The 16,314-nt window shown below is 37.6% G+C and overlaps 1 protein-coding gene across 1 annotated transcript; it reads right to left on the reverse strand.

Moving 5' to 3' along the window:
* Positions 1-951: 951 nt before the first annotated feature.
* MC5R (melanocortin 5 receptor) lies at positions 952-5,594 on the reverse strand. The gene is made up of 2 exons (XM_072604158.1): positions 5,393-5,594; positions 952-4,330 (listed from the first exon to the last, which is right to left on the reverse strand). The coding sequence occupies exon 2, from the start codon at positions 4,310-4,312 to the stop codon at positions 3,269-3,271; it is 1,044 nt and encodes a 347-aa protein (XP_072460259.1). The 5' UTR covers positions 4,313-4,330; positions 5,393-5,594; the 3' UTR covers positions 952-3,268.
* Positions 5,595-16,314: the final 10,720 nt, after the last annotated feature.

The following is a 16,314-nucleotide window of genomic DNA, read 5'->3' on the forward strand; positions in this document are numbered from 1 at the left end:
GAGAAGACATCTGGGGCAGGAGAGAATAGAGAAGAAGGAAAGTCAGGAGATAAGGAGTAGAGCTAGCTGTCTTCAAATATTTGAAGAAACAATTATAATATGGGAAATGAAATAGATTTGTTCTGCTTACTGGCTAAACTAGCTCTACTCCTTATCTCCTGACTTTCCTTCTTCTCTGTTCTCTCCAAATTGATTACTCATTCTTTTACCCAGAACTTTTTAAGCAAGACAAAGTAGAATAGCCTCTGAATTCAAGGAATAGAGGTTTTACACAAGAAAGATTCTTAGGAACCAGAAAACACGCATCTACAAGGTTATTGACGATGTAAAACTCTACTAGAGGATACAACATGTAAAGAAATAAATCAAAAGAAAATTTATACAAAGTAAGTATAGAATAATTTTAGAGAGGATACAAATAGCTGGGGAGGATTCAGGAAAAGCCTGATGTAGATTGCAACTGGGCTGAATCTTAGAAGGAAACAAGTATTCCAAGAGGTAAAGATGACAGGAAGGGAACACATCCCAGGCTTGGGGAACAACTTGCAAAAAGGTACTATGGTAGAAGATGGAATGGTGTGTACAAGAAACAGCAAGTGAATCATACTGACTGAAACATAGATTATATGAATGGGAACCATGGGAAATTGTCTAAAAAAGATAAGGAGGAGTCTGAGTGTGAAGGGTTTCAAATGTCAAATAGTGATCAAATGAAAGAGTGGTTTTGATCTATATTTGTAACAAATGTGCAATTTTATTTCTATAAATTAATGTTATTTTGAATGGAGATACGGTGTCCCTGAGAAGAATGAATGTTGACAGAGGCACTACAATATAATTTAACATTTAATGTACCATCTTAGTTGCCATTGGTGCTGAGAAATTCTCAGTAAAACCAAATAAACTAAATCAAAACCATTCAATTCACAACTACAAATAGTTTTTCCAGGTCTTCTGTTTTATTTACCATTACCTTATTTTTACACCAAATAGACCTCCAAGGAAACAGAAATTACCCATTCACAAGGCCATCAAATACATAAAATGAATGTACTTTGATTTGGTTTCTTATTTACTTATTTACAGTTATACATATTGCTACCCAGGATAGATCCAGTCCTTCCAGCCAAAGGTCCGAGGTCTTGGGAAGTTTCTGGGTTATTTACATAGTGACTAAAACACGTTTTGAGCATTTCTATAATGGACTGAAAATAAAAAGTTCTGATCTTATAGAAAATCAGGAAGCACCATGGAAGAAAGCTTTAACCATATGGTAGCTAGACATTCAAAGGAAATACTGTGAAACCATAACCCTACTGCCCTCACACCCCCTTCCACCTTACCCCCACCCCTAGAGCATCCAGCTCTACTGGACCAATAACAAAGTCAGTCTGGAATGATTATTAGGTTACAAATAAAATAAGCATATTGAGATTTTTCTGGAGCAATATAAAGGGTTATTTGCTTTTCATTAACGTGAATGGGTGGTTAGCATAGAAATAAATGATTCTTATTTAGCCAATAAAACAATTCCCCAACAGGCAGAATGACTTTCTTGATATAGAGATATGGAAGGCTCTAGAGACCACTTCTAGTCTCATAATATTGATATTCTAACAATCAGACATAGCTAGAAGAAAGCTCCAAAGTCATTTATTCCAACTCCTCAATTTTAGAGGTGAGGAAAGTGAGGCTTAGAAAGTTAAATGACTCCTGAAGACCTTGCAGATAGGCAGCAGCAGATTGAGTATTCAAACCCAAGTCCTCTCACTTCAAATTCAGTGTTTTTTTCCGTCTTGTACCACACTCTCTCCAATGAGTTTGAGTTCTTCAATCCCCCACTATTCAGGAACTATCATCCGTGAATTACAAGACTTTCAAGAGTAGTCACATCTGTGTTAATTATTTTATAACAAACTCAATACAGTATTGAACCCAGATGGAAGCAATCAGTAAAGGGACTCTTTGTTTTAGATCCTGAACCCCAATGGCCAAATGTCAGGTGCTACCCTCTTCGGGGGCATTCTAAGTAAGAGTGAGCAAAATTAAAGCAAATCTTTTTAATACCAAAAGTAACCACATTCACTTTTTCAGATATACCCTTAGAAGAAGAAAAGAGAAGTAAACCATACTTTTAAGATTAGTATGTCTTAACTTCAGTATTAAAATAGGACCAAAGTGTTTCAAAACATACGCAGATTAGGCTTGCCACCTGATTCGATGTCAATGTATTTTTTGAGTCTAAGTCAAGCCTAACTTGGACATGGTCAATAAGTGGCATATCTTGACCTTAATTATGGGCCACAGTATAATTTGTGGGGCTTACAGATACTGTCTTCTTATGGTTAAGGCAATGGTGCAGGTCCAGGAAATGTTACCCAAAAAAGTCAGTCTGGAACCCTGAATTCAATAGGAGTCAGGCAACAAAAATGAGTTCCAGAGAAATCAATGATATAACAAGCATTCTAACATACTTTTTGTTAGAAACAAGAAAATGTCACTAGCAGATGCTTTATGAATACACACCCCAAACCACAAAACTGGTGGTAGGGAGGAAAAAAATGAGGTATTTCAATGATGATAATAAACCTCCCCAAGGCAAAGTTGGACCAGGAGTACTCTCTTATCCCTCTTAGAAAGGATATCTAACTAGAGCATCAAGCATTACGGCGTTATTTCTAAGGGAGAAAAGACATATAAGGTGTCAAAAATATATCATTTTTTTAAAAGATAGTCAGCTCTCAATTACCTACACTAATTGAGAGGGGAGCATTAGCCCATTGGTTTACAAACGTACACTGTTCTTATAATCATTTGGATTTGGGTTGAGAATGTATTGCATGATTTATTTCTTTATTTTGCAAGGAAGCCAATTTAGTTCCTTGATTCTGTTTTGCTCAGGCTAATGCTAAAGTTAGTTTCTGTTCTCCAAGCAACACCAACATAGATCTGAGAAAATGGCATAGATGGGAGGAGGGAGAGAAGGGAAGGAAGAAGTCAGCCTGGAATCTGGAAATTTGAAATAGATGATATTTTAAATGGATTAGTCACAGGTAGATAATTGAGGCTTGATTAGCATTTCAAACAAAACAGAGGAAAAAACTTACACATGCATGTGATTTTGGAAGAAAACATATATGAAAGGTTAATACATGGCTGAATTTGTAGTTTGCCTGCCTACAAAACTATCCACCCCTCTACAGCAATTATGTATCTTTGTCCAAAAAGGAAATGAGAGAGAAAAACAGACAGAATAAAAATAATGTTTTTAATACTTGATAGGGAACCCACAGGACATTCTTAGTCCACAGCAACAAATAATCTCTTTGAAGGTCTTCCTCATCTCCTGGCTGCGGAAGGCATAGATCAGAGGGTCAATCACAGAGTTACACATAACGAGAATGAGGTACATGTTGAAGTGGGACATGAAGCAAACACAATAAAGGTTCTGGGGACAAGAAATCATTAGGATGAGGTGGAGGAAAAATGGAGCCCAGCAAACAATAAAAACACCAAGTAACATTGTCAGGGTGATGGCCCCCTTCATGCTGATCCTCTGCCGGACTGAACTATAGCCAGACAAGGCTGCAATCTGCTTCACATGAGTCCGAGCCAGGAGAAACATATGGATATATAGAGATACCATAAGGAATAGCATGGTGAAAAACATGGTAATGAGACAAATGACGACATAAGTAGACTCATAGTAAAGAATGAAGATGATGCCACAACTAGTACAAAAGACCCAGATGCATACAATGATGATCCCTGATCGCTTCACTGTCATGATGTTGTGGTAGCGCAGGGCATAGAAGATGGTGACATACCTGTCCACGGCGATGGCCAACAAACTGCACATGGAGGCCATAACAGAGATGCAGATCATAGAATCAAATACATTGTCTATATGGCGCACAAAAGCATCTTCTATCACCAGATGTTTATTGTTTATTAAGTATATTGTGATGGTCTCCCAGGCATTGGACACGCTCACAAGCATGTCTGCCACAGCTAAGTTACATACAAAGAAATACATGGGAGAGTGCAAGTTCTTGTTCTTAACTATGGCACCGATGACTAAAATGTTCTCCAACAGGCTGATGATACCAAGAGTCAGGAACACCTCAACAGCTATGTTCACTTGCTCACAGGGTGATGGCTTGCTCTTGATCCTGGGCCCTGATATGTTGTCCCTCAAAGAGCTCAAGTTGACATCCAAGGTGTGCAGAAAATAGGAGGAGTTCATTATGAAAGGAAGAGACTCTCTTCTTTCCAATGAATTTGCTATAAAACAGGATAGCAAATATATCATCCAGAGAGGGGAACAGCCCTACCAAAAAGATGGCAACATGACATAAGCAAGCTCAAGTCAGCAGAGACAGTCAAATAGAATGAAATGTTCCTAACAGTTACTCTCTAGGCATATCTCCTTCTTTGTTAAATGCCTGACAGTCTTGATAATGTCTATAGTAACGTGTTCTAGAGTTTGATTGGACTTCCTGGTACCCCTTTCTTTTCTATTTCCACTCCACTTACAAGAAAATTAAGATCATAAGCAACAAAACATATTTTGCTACCTCTCTGTCCCCTGTATTCTCATTCTCTCTCTCTCTCTCTCTCTCTCTCTCTCTCTCTCTCTCTCTCGGGTTTGGTAGATATTATGCTAAATAAACACAGATGTCTGAAAATGTGCACACTTCCCAAAAATCCCTCCTGGAATGATAGATGTGCACCTGCTCTCTCAGGATTGATCCTGACTCTCAAATCAGATTGTCACAATTTTGATAACTAATTAATATGATTTCATTAGCTTCATCATATTCACCTTTGGGGTCCCTTGCATGACTGCAAAAACATCTACATTTTCAAAATTAAGGGGGGGACTGAGAATTGTTTTCCTTCATTGAATACAATCTTTTCTCACTTTGGCATTTCTTGAGAAATCATTTTTTTTTCATTCCATTAAAATACATGAGCAGGAAAGTGCACCAAAAATACTAACTCCTAGAAAAAGCAACTTCATTCCCCCAGTTACAAAACTGCTTTCTGCCCATTGTGATCCCTTTGCCCTCTAAACCCAGAGCACAATTTTCCAGTTGTTTTTAAAATGGTGTTCTGATTGTCATCATTTTTCCTAATGAGAATGATCACAATAAATATTATTGAGCTGCAATCACATGGTAGGTAGCGTACAGAATAATTAGCCATGCCCCCTTCTAAGGGAGCTCAATCAATGCTATTCCCTAGTAAAATATGTTAAATTTAATAATTTAAAAAATATTCCCTTAACCACACTAGCTCCTGCGCACACCCTTCTATGCCTACAAGTTAAGAATGGGTTCATCCTGCTCTCGACAGACTTTCAAATCAATAGATAGTGGCAGCTATTTACCAATCTTGTTCCTTCAGCGCTTACTTCTGTTCCCAGACAGCACTCTTTCTCCCCCAGCTGCTGGAAGTTGCAGCTCTCCCAGGACACCTCGAATCTATAGGTTGTGATGTTTGCCTGGAATAAGATGCCATCACCAGGGAAGGCAGGAATTCTCAAATCCGTAAAGCAAAAACATCAATTACCTCCATTCCAGCTGCCCTTATATAGACTCACGGAGTTACTGACTCTCCTGAGCTCAGCTGAAGACTCCTCCTCCCTCCCCCTCTCCCCATCTTCCCTCCTTCTTCTCTCCCTCTCCCAGTTCTTCCCTCCTTTCTACCAACTTTTTCTTTTTAGAGTAGCTTCTGTGTGTAATAAGCCTTGGGTAGCCGGTACCACCTAGTGGCCCACAGTTGTAAGGCAGTTCCCCAGATCCATTAATAAATAAATTTAGTACCGTTTCAATGAAGGATGGCTAATTCTTTATTACTCTAAGGATTAAAATTTTCTTCTCCTAATCTCTTTGAGAAAATCTTTCCAAAGGTACTTTTCAAAAACATTTTTTTTTCTTTTTGCTGCTAAACTAGCTGGTCAGGCTGTTCTTCTTTCTTTCTCATTCTCCTTCAAATTTATTCAAATTCAGTCAGCCCTCAGTGGTTCTCAGAAAGCTTCCTTCTCTCACATTCCTTTTGTAATACTATTTCTTCCTTGAAGTCTAACAATATTTATTCCCATTTGGCTGCATGACTGAGAGAAATAAAACCAAAAAATTCTCATCTATGACCTTATTCCATGATTTTATGCCTGAATCAATTTGCAGAAGAATTTAACCCTTGTAAGCAAAGATCTGCCTTAGCATGATGATAAACTCTAAATCCATAGAAACATAGATCTAGTACTAAAAAGGACTTTAGAGATCATTTGGTGTACCCCAAGCCATTTTATGAATGAGAAATGCAAGGCCCAGCAAGGTAAGTGACTTACTTAAGGTCACACAGGTAATAAAATCAGAGGTTTGATTTGAAGTTCACTCTATCCAAATTTATCATATAATTCAGATCCTAGTGGCAAATATTTACTATTGTCCTTCCTTTTCCCTATAACTCCAATCCCCTGAATAATTCTCCATCCTATCTGTCTTCTTCTCCTATCCAACTCTGAGCCTACAAGCTAGGAAATCCAGTATATGTGCTGACGTCACTTCAACATCCTGACCTCTCAATTACTTAATCCCCTCAACTTCTATGACCTCCTTCTCAGTTCCACACTCTTGATAGTCATGTTCTTGATCTCCCAACATCAAGCAAAAATTTTATACTTCCAGATAAAAAAAATCCTGTTTTCTTTTGGGTATAAGCCAAGTAGTGGTATAGCTTTCCAAATTGACTGGACCAATTCACAGCTCCACAAACAGTGTACCAGTATGACTTTTCTTTCAATGCCTCTAACATTTGTCATTTTCCACTTTTCTCTTCATCCCCAGTTTGATAGGCACATGATGGAATCTCAAAGTTACTTTAATTTGTAATTCTCTAAACATTGGTGATTTAGAGCACTTTTAATATAATTGTTAATAGCTTTAATTTCTCCCTTTGAAAATTGCCTGTTTATATCCTTTAACCATTTCTGTATCAGTAAATGGAAAATGTTTGTTGATTAATTGATTGAATCCTAGTCTCTGACCTCGGAGTCACATTTTTGTCTCATTATTGTTTCTCAAGCACCAAAAAAGAGGAATTTCTACCTGGAAGTATCTGGGCCCACAGTTCAGTTACTTGGGGGACATATTGGGAGGTGTACTCTTGGGCTTATCTTTCTAGAAAGCAATTTGTTATCTAATTAGTTGAAATGCCATATTCCTCCTTCTGGTTTGTTGTTTACTGTCTTTATCTTGCTCTTTGTAGATCCCTTCTTCCATCTTACCTTTGGCGTTATTATAGAACTCAATCATTTTTCTCTGTTCCTTCTGGGTTTAACCTTTGGTCTGAATTTGAAGCTGTTTGCTTGACACCTGAGATGTTTTTGGGGTAATGGGGGAAAGGAATCTTTTTTTTTTATTTCAGTAACAAATCTGTCTTCTTGCCTTTCTTTCATTCTTTCTTTCCTTTTTTGAACAAATATGCTTTGAGTGGAGCTTTGGCTACTTTCTTTGATGATATGCAGTACAATCCCTCCATGAATGGGTCATTATTCTGGGATGACATACGCTACTGTTTCTAAGATTTTATGATGTTTCTTTCTCTCCACTCTCAAAGAGTTTGGGCACAAAACAGAAGTCCTAAATACTAATTTGTTAGGTGTTTGATTTTGTTTGCTTGTGCAATAGTTCTTGTATTTCTACTTTCTTTTATTTTTAGAATACTGACATTCAATCCTAAATAGCTATGTCATCATTTGAGACAGAGAATGAATGACAAAGTAGTTGTGTTCATTATGTACTAGGCACTGTACTAAACAGTTGAAATACAATTTAAAAAAGTAAAACTGTCTTTCACATCAAGAAGTTCACATTCCAGTAAAGGGAAAGTGTGTGTGTGTGTGTGTGTGTGTGTGTGTGTGTGTGTGTGTGTGTGTGAGCCAGGGAGGAGTGCCTGAGAAGTAACAGAAATGCTTAGTTGATCCACAGGATGATTTACTGACATGTCCTTTCCAAGAGCAAGAGTGGAATGGTAGTACAAATTTGGTTTCTGAGCCCAATGCAAAAGATGGAAAATGGGCCAGAAATCAAGTGGCAAGATAGCTAGGGTAGACATCTAGATAGAATAGTAAGTATGATCATGGCTAGTGGTCTGCAGTGGCTAAATATAGTGGGCTAGTTAAGTTTTCACTCACTCAATCAATAACTGAGAAATTTCATCCCTGGCAAGAATTCCAAAGCTGAGTAGATTAACTTCCCCAAGGAGTAGGAATTTTTTCCCTGGTGGTCTGGTAGTGATGCTACTCCAAGTAGAAATAAATGGAACAGCAGAGAAGGCAGGTTTAGATATCAGAAATACATTATACAATCTCCATGAATATGTCAAATATTTTAAAATGTGTGTAATGAGTTTACTATTAAAAATAATGAAACAAAAAAAATTACTTGTTTGTTTAAAATGCTAAGAGGGAAGGAGATGTTAACAACCCCCATACTGTTTTCACACATGCTCAAATATTCTCTAAGATTTCAACAGGACTACATTTTTCTTTGATGCTTCATCATGGTATAGAGGTGACCCTTGGTTCTCAAACTATTTTCATTATAATGACAGAAGAGCTACCATATGTGTATCCTAATGTCCATGCCACTATAAAGAAATAGAAACGGCATTTAAGACACTTAAGGAAGAGTGACTGGACCAATCCAAAGTACATACCAAAGAAGTGGTGAGACAATTTTTAGGCCATTGAGAAATGCTAATGCCTAAATTATTCATGGTCTAGAACCAAATATCTGGTCAATACAGGATCCAATTCAATCTTATGAACTTCTCAAAGAGTTGGGCATGAGTGAGCAACAATATGGTTCTGTCTCATGTTTCTCCTAGACTCTAAATCCTACTTGGTCCAAGGACTAATCTGCCTGATTAAGAAAACTCTATTGAGCCTAGGGGGTTTGGTCCAGGAAATTCTCACTTGTTCTGCTGTTGCTGCTCCATTGCTCCAATAGAGTTCTGCTAGGCTCAAACTGAAAAAAGGCCCCTGCCCTCAAGGAGCCTGAATTCTAATGAAGGAGGCAACATTTAACAGACAAATAAGGACATTACAAATTAAGGAACGAAAGGACACTACCATAGAGGAGATGAGAAAAGGCTTCCCATAAGAAGTATGATCTCAGTTAAGTCTTAAAGGAAACTAAGGATTCGAAGAATCAGAGATAAAGAAGGAGTACATTCCAAGCATATAGAAGAGCCTGTACAGATGCATGAAGGTGGGAGATGAAATGTTGAGGATGGGCTCCACAAAAATCATTCAATTAGAGCAGGAATCACCCAGTTCAACTCCCTTCTTTTAAGGATGAGGAAACTGAGGCCGAATCAAAGAGGTGAGTGATTTGCCTATGATCAAACTGCTAATAAATGTCTAAGGCAGTATTTGAACTCATGTCTTACCCGACTCCAAGTGCTGTACTCTTTGAAGTACTCTAGATCAGTGATCCTATGAGAACTACCTAATTAGGAAAGGCTAACTGGCTTCTAAGGTTCCTGTCATTGGTGTATCAGCAACCAGGTCCTCACTTATGAAAATGATAGAATCCAGAAAAACTCTTTTCTCTGTTGTTTCATTCACCTTTTTAAAAATGAAATTACTATTAAATCAAGTGAAGAACTTCCTAGCTGTTCTCTTTTTGTTTTTATAATAACTATTTTGAAACCTTACATTGTGCCCATGGGTAGTCCAATTTTCAATTTAATACATTAATTATTGTTATTAATAATTATTAGCAATTATTGACAATTAATAAATTAATGATTTAATACAATTAATTCATTGTGTTTCTGGTTAATACAAGTAGCTTTCCTAGAATATTTTAAAGAGTTTGTAATTTTCCCAGTCACTCATCCCTTGACTATGAAGAAGAAGAGGGACAATCTGCATCTTGCCTATTGCTTTAGCACCAATCAAGATATAAGGATCTACCAAATTAAAAGTCCTCAAGGCAAAATTTGCCCAAAAATCTAAGACCTGAAATAAAAATAAGAATTTATCAATCCTTAGCTCATACTACCCCGCCTCTGTCAAATATTATGTCTCTTACTTAAAGCCAAGCTATTTTCTTGAAATGTTTTCTTCACAAGCTCACTCAGATAATAGATGGTGTTTTCTCCATACAGCCAGAGGCAAATAAGGGACTTCGAATCAACTCAACAAATATTTAATAAGCTTCCATTCTACAATAGACTCTGAAGATATTAAGACCAAAAAAAGCCGTTATTGCCCTCTAGGACCTAGTATTCTACTTCTTCCTTCATTCAGTTTTTAAATAGACATAGCTGCTCCCAACTAAAGCAACATTAGGAAATAATTGTTGTTGCTAAGGTTCATCCACTTTGGTCATGCCTGATTCTTTTTGACCTCATTTGGGGTTTTCTTGGCAAAGATAATGGAGTGGTTTACCATTTCCTTTTCTAGCTCATTTTACAGATGAGGAAACTGAGGCAAACAGGATTAAATGACTTGCCCAGGGTCACACAACAACTAAGTGTTTGAGATCATATTTGAACTCAGGTCTTCCTGACTCTAGGTCCCGTGTTCTAACCACTGCACCACCTGGCCGCCTTTATATTAGGAAATATTATTACATTATTAGCATGGAAGATGAGAAAAATACTACCTATATAATTTTTTACTTTCTCTTCATAAGGTGTTTGGCAGGTCTTTCATGATATCCTTGTGAACAAGGATGGACAAATGTTCACTAGATGGTGATCCATTTTGGTGGATACATAGCCAATGGCATGGTCATGCCCAAAGAGGGCTTATTAGTGGGTCAGTGTCAGAGAAAGTTTCCAGAGGAAGGACACAGGACATATTCCTCAACTCTATTGTAGTCAATATTTTATTAGTGATGAGGCAGCTAAGTGATAGAGTGAATACATCACTATACCTGAATTCAGGAAGAACCAAGTCCAAATCCTACCCCTCATACTTATTAGCTGTATGATCCCGGACAAATAACTTAACTTATTAACTTCCTTATCTGTAAAATGGGGGTAATAATAGCACCAGAACAATCTTACTTTGTAGAGCTGTTATGAGTATTAGATAAGATAATATTTGTTAAGTGCTTTGTGAATCTTAAAATGCTATAAAACTGTTAACTATTTTTTTATCAGGCAGCTAGGAAGCACAGTGGATAGAGTGCTGTGTCTGGAGTCAAGAAGACCTAAGTTCAAATCCAACTTCAGATACTTACTTACTGTATGACCCTGGGCAAGTCACTTAACCATATTTGCCTCAGTTTCCTCATCTGTAAGTTGAACTGGAGAAAAAAATGGCAAACACTCCAATATCTTCACCAAGAAAACCCCAAAGTAAGATCACAAAGAGTTGGACTTAACTGAAATGATTAAACAACAAAATTCTTATTTATGAGGATGAAAGCATAGTTGGCATGTCTATCAGATTTGTGGATGATAGGATCAGGGTCTAAAAAGATGCTGACATTGTGACTGGACCAAATTAGAACATCACAAGGACAATTAAGAAAACCTGCCATGGTAATCTAAAAAGATAAGACGTAGAAGTATATAGTATAAAAGAGGTATGAGGGATAGAGTACTGGGCCTGAAGTCAAGAAGATTCCTCTTCTGGAGTTCAAATCCAACCTCAAACACTTCCTAGCTGTGTGACCCTTGGCAAGTCACTTGACTCTCTTTGCCTCAGTTCTTGTGGGGTCCTGATTGGGGCAAAGCTATAAAATGCAGTAATAAGTGAAAAGCCATAAAAACTTAAACTATGTGAAAACTAGAAGCCCACACATGGTGACCTGTTAAAAATCATAACTTAGATACTAAATACACTGAGTCATAACTTAAGATACTATGACCTATGAAAGCCATAACAAGTATATCATTACGGGTACATTAACAATACACAAACTTGTGTTTGGGCATAACACTGGCTTAACTCCCAAACTAAGCAGAAAACTAAAAATATCCACCAACCAACAGTGATGCACTCTCTAGCTCCTCCTCCCTTTGTCTGTTATCCATAATTATCATGGGGATTTGGGGGTTCTTTAGTGGAGATTCATTGATTGGTCTAGCTGCCACCCCAGACCAAGGATGGTGAATATCTTGGCAGGGATCCATCATATTGCCCTAAATGTAAGTAACCTAAATTGATTAGACTACTATCTATTATCAACCTGCAACTCATTGGTCTCTTCCTTTGGTATCAAAAAGAGCACACCACAGTTATGGGCATTATGGCGGAGGTATAGCATTCCTCAGCCAGGAGAACTCTGAATCCTACAATTCCTCATCTGTAAAATGAGCTGGAGAAGGAAATGGCAAACCACTCCAGTATCTTTGCCAAGAAATACCAAATGGGGTCATGCAGAGTCAGCAATGACTTAACAACAACGAAGAAGTATGTGTATAAATGTGTGTGTACATGTGTAGTTATTCCTCTTAAAATATATGGAGAGGTATCATGGAAAAGGGGAATTCAACTTATTCTAGTTAGGTGATGCCCTTGAAAGAAATATGGAAGTTAGGTAGAGTAATGGGTTTGGAAAGTAAAAGAATGAGCTGTATTTTAGATATGACGAGGAATAAATGCCTGTGGGACATCCAGTTTGAAATGTCTAACAGACAGTCGGTGGAGAGAGATTGGCATTCAAGAGATGGAATGGGAATCATATGCATAGAAATAATTAAACCTTTGGGAGCCAATGAGTTCATCAAGTTAGAGAAGAGAAAAGACAGTCTAGGTTCCTAGGACAAAAAAAAAATCAAAATATTGGGAAATAAACTATAAAGAAGCTTCAATAGACATTGTAGTGAAACAAACTCATTAACAAAAGGAAAATAATTTTCTTCAATTTAAATGACTAAATTTGGTAAAATTAAATGGGGCTGACCATCTAATGCCATGCACTAGATGTATATTCTAAGCAATTACTTTTCTGGCCAGTATCTTATTGTAGCACCTCATCAAATAGGAAGTAAAGAAACAAGAAAAACTTTTGGTCTTTTAAAAATTGCCAACTTTTTTATTATTTTTGACCCAAACTTGTGGTTTTATTAGTATGGTGGAATTGCCAATATGAACATAACCTTCAAAGATACAGCAAGAAAGGCAATTCAACTGTAATTTTCAGTCTTAGAGAATTTCCTAGGGCAGTCGGAGGTTAAAAAACTTTCCTGTGGTCCAACAACCAGTATGTGTCAGGAGCAGGTTTTGAACTCAGAACTTCCTGACTTCAAGGCTAATTTTACATCCAGAAACATAAGAGCTTACACCCAAGACTTAAACTGGTAGTGTCTCACATTCATTTTTTTTCCATTTCTAATCTGTTATGTTTAGGGGGCCTGGGGAGGAAGGACCAGGAATGGAGGAAAGAAAGCCCATCAATCATAAATATTTATTAATAAACATAGTCAAGACTAATGATAGGCATTCCACAAATGTCTATTTTGAGGATCAGAACACTTCAGAAATAGGTTGGCCATCACTCAAAGAAACTGCAGAAACTCAGAAGTACTAAGCCCCATAGTCCACCAGAGGAGAAATTTATTCTCTGAATTCCACGATGTAGAATAGAACAGAATATCAGTAGAGCTGAAAGGAACTTCAGAGATCATCTAGTCTAATGCCTCATTTCACGGAGGAGAACAATGAGACCCAGAGAAGTCAAGTGACTTCAGATCTAGAATGACTGCACAAAGCTTTTAATTTTAAAAAAGTAGCTTCAGCTGCCAAAATAAGGAGCAGTTATTGCTGGTAATCTTCTCTTTGAATATAGAAAAAAAATTAAATCCCACAATACATGGTTAATTTTATCAACCGAAAATTTTTGACTGGCGCATCTCATAGTTGCCAAAACTGAAAGATGACATATTTGAGGATATTAAGTCTAACAATTCTATCAGATAATTTTCTTTTTCTTTACATTCTGACTAGTCTGTTTTCTTCGAGCTGTGACTCAGCTCAAGGATATTGACCTTTAAGCCCATGACAAAATAGTCCAACCCTAATAAAATTGGAGGGATATTGAATTAGAATTAGCAAAGAGAGGGGAACTGGAGGAAGGAGCCTTAAAACAATTCCTCTCACTTGCTCTTGAAGCTCAGCATTACGGAATATAATTCAGACATTAGGGAGATGGTGAGGCCTAGTGACGAGCCCCATTATTAGAATGACTTAGCCTGTGAGTTCCCCTTTTTTTGGAGGTCTTCAAGCAGATGCTAGATGATCAATTAAAATGAGTATCCCTTAATCACTTCACTCTGCATCTCCTCCCGGTGCTGTCCTTCACAGAGGACAAAAATTGGTGGGGCAGCTCCTGTAACTACTCACAGAGGTTGAATAGTAATTGCTAGTTGGGTAACACACTCATCCTTCCTTCCTTTCCTTTTTTATTTCTTCCTTTTTTCCTTTTCTTTCTACCTTCCTTCCTTCTTTCTTTCCTTCTTTCTTTCTGCCTTCCTTCCTCTTTCTTTTTTCTTTCTTTCTTCCTTTTATTTTCCATCCTTTCTTTCTTTCTCTTTCCTCTTTTCTTTGGATGTAAATAGCAATTGTTTCTGTTTTGGCCAGAAAACCTGAGGGTCTTCCCCTCCTAAACTGTTTTTTTTAACTAGGTAAAAGAGGTCATTCTCTGTCTCATTTCTTGTTTTAATCACTGAATGGGCATTGCCTCACTCAAACTGAGACCTGGGAAAGGCCTTAGCTCAAAGGATCAAGGTCTCCCACTGTATCCAGGGCCATCTCTAGTCGTCTTGATCTATATCTCGCCACTGGACCCAGATGGCTCCAGAGGAGAAAGTGAGGTTAGTGACTCTACAGAGCCATCCTTCACTTCAATCCAATTCACCTTCATGGCATGGCATCACCTCCCTGATGTCATGGTCCTCTTCTATAATAAAGGACAAACAACAACAATAACAGTAACAGCAGAAAAATGTACTGTCAGATCACTCTGCTCTGCATCTGCTGATCTGCCTGTTTTAAACTCAACAACAAGATGCGCCCTGTGTCAAGTACCACATGCTTCTTCCACAACTGTCTTGCCTCCTTTTGTGTTTTGTCTTCTCCCCCTCATACCCTACCCTCTGCCACCTTCTTTAGATTTTAAGTTCTTTGAGGGCAAGAACTACCTTTTTATCATCATCATTATTATTAATTGTATCACCAGTACGTAGCACAGTGCCTGGCATATAGTAGGAGCTTAACAAATCTTTATTGGATTAAATTGGATCATGTAAGGATTAGAGTAGAAGGCTGCAGAGATTCCCTCCAACTCAAATTCTTTGACTCTGTGAATTCACCTACTAGCTGTGTTAACCTTGGGCAAGTTGTTTGACCTCTCATATGACTTCAGTTTCCTCATCTGTAAAATGGGGGTTATAACACAAGATTATTGTAAGACTCAAAGTACATAATTTATGTAAAGTGTCATAAAATGTTAGTTATTTTAATTATTATAAAATAATAATGTAAGATAGTCCAATCCATGATGTTCTTAAAGAAAAACTGGCTCTCCCTCAAAGGCCTTGAACATAGGGAGGAAAGAGTTAACTATGAAATGAAACTTTTTTCATTAAAAAAATACTTACATTTTTACAGCTAGTGGTGCAAAGCCACTTGGAAGATAAAAGGAAAATAATCATCATTTTTCTTCACTCATCATATGGGATTTGAATGATGGCTGGTAGAAGGAAGGAAAGTGGCACACCAGTTAAGCATTTAAATGCTCTCAGTATAACTCATTCCTTGCTCAGTCATATAAAAAAAATGTCCAAAATACTTCATGGGAGCTTTCCTCTCACTCTAACAGCTTTCTCAGAAAAGTCCAGAATTGGAATGGATTATGATCAACCAATTTCAATCAGTTATCATTTGAAACAAGTCCCATCCTCCTCCTCTGTACAGTTTGAATTAATTGTTAAAGATAGGTTCCAGCTCTCCAGCATGGGTATGAGGAGGTAGGCAGGGGGTAGGTAGCTGTGTGTAAAGAAATAGCATTACAAAGACAACACCTTGAGGAATTTCATCTGCCACCCTACACCAAGAGGGGTTGGTCAAAGGCACTAGATAGCTTGTGAAAAGGGAGGCAAAGGACCTAGGTTCAAATTCTGGGTCTAGTTTTCAGTACCTATATAACCTTAGATAAGCCACAATTTCTGTGTGCCACAGTTTCCTTATTTTTAAAATGAAGGGTTGGACTAAATTATTTCTGAGTTTCCTTCTGTATCACTCAGGTAATATTCACAGCACCAAGGGCAACTATGAAAATG

This window comes from Notamacropus eugenii, chromosome 4, assembly GCF_028372415.1.
Source record: "Notamacropus eugenii isolate mMacEug1 chromosome 4, mMacEug1.pri_v2, whole genome shotgun sequence".
In the NCBI taxonomy this organism is placed as follows: Eukaryota; Metazoa; Chordata; class Mammalia; order Diprotodontia; family Macropodidae; genus Notamacropus; species Notamacropus eugenii.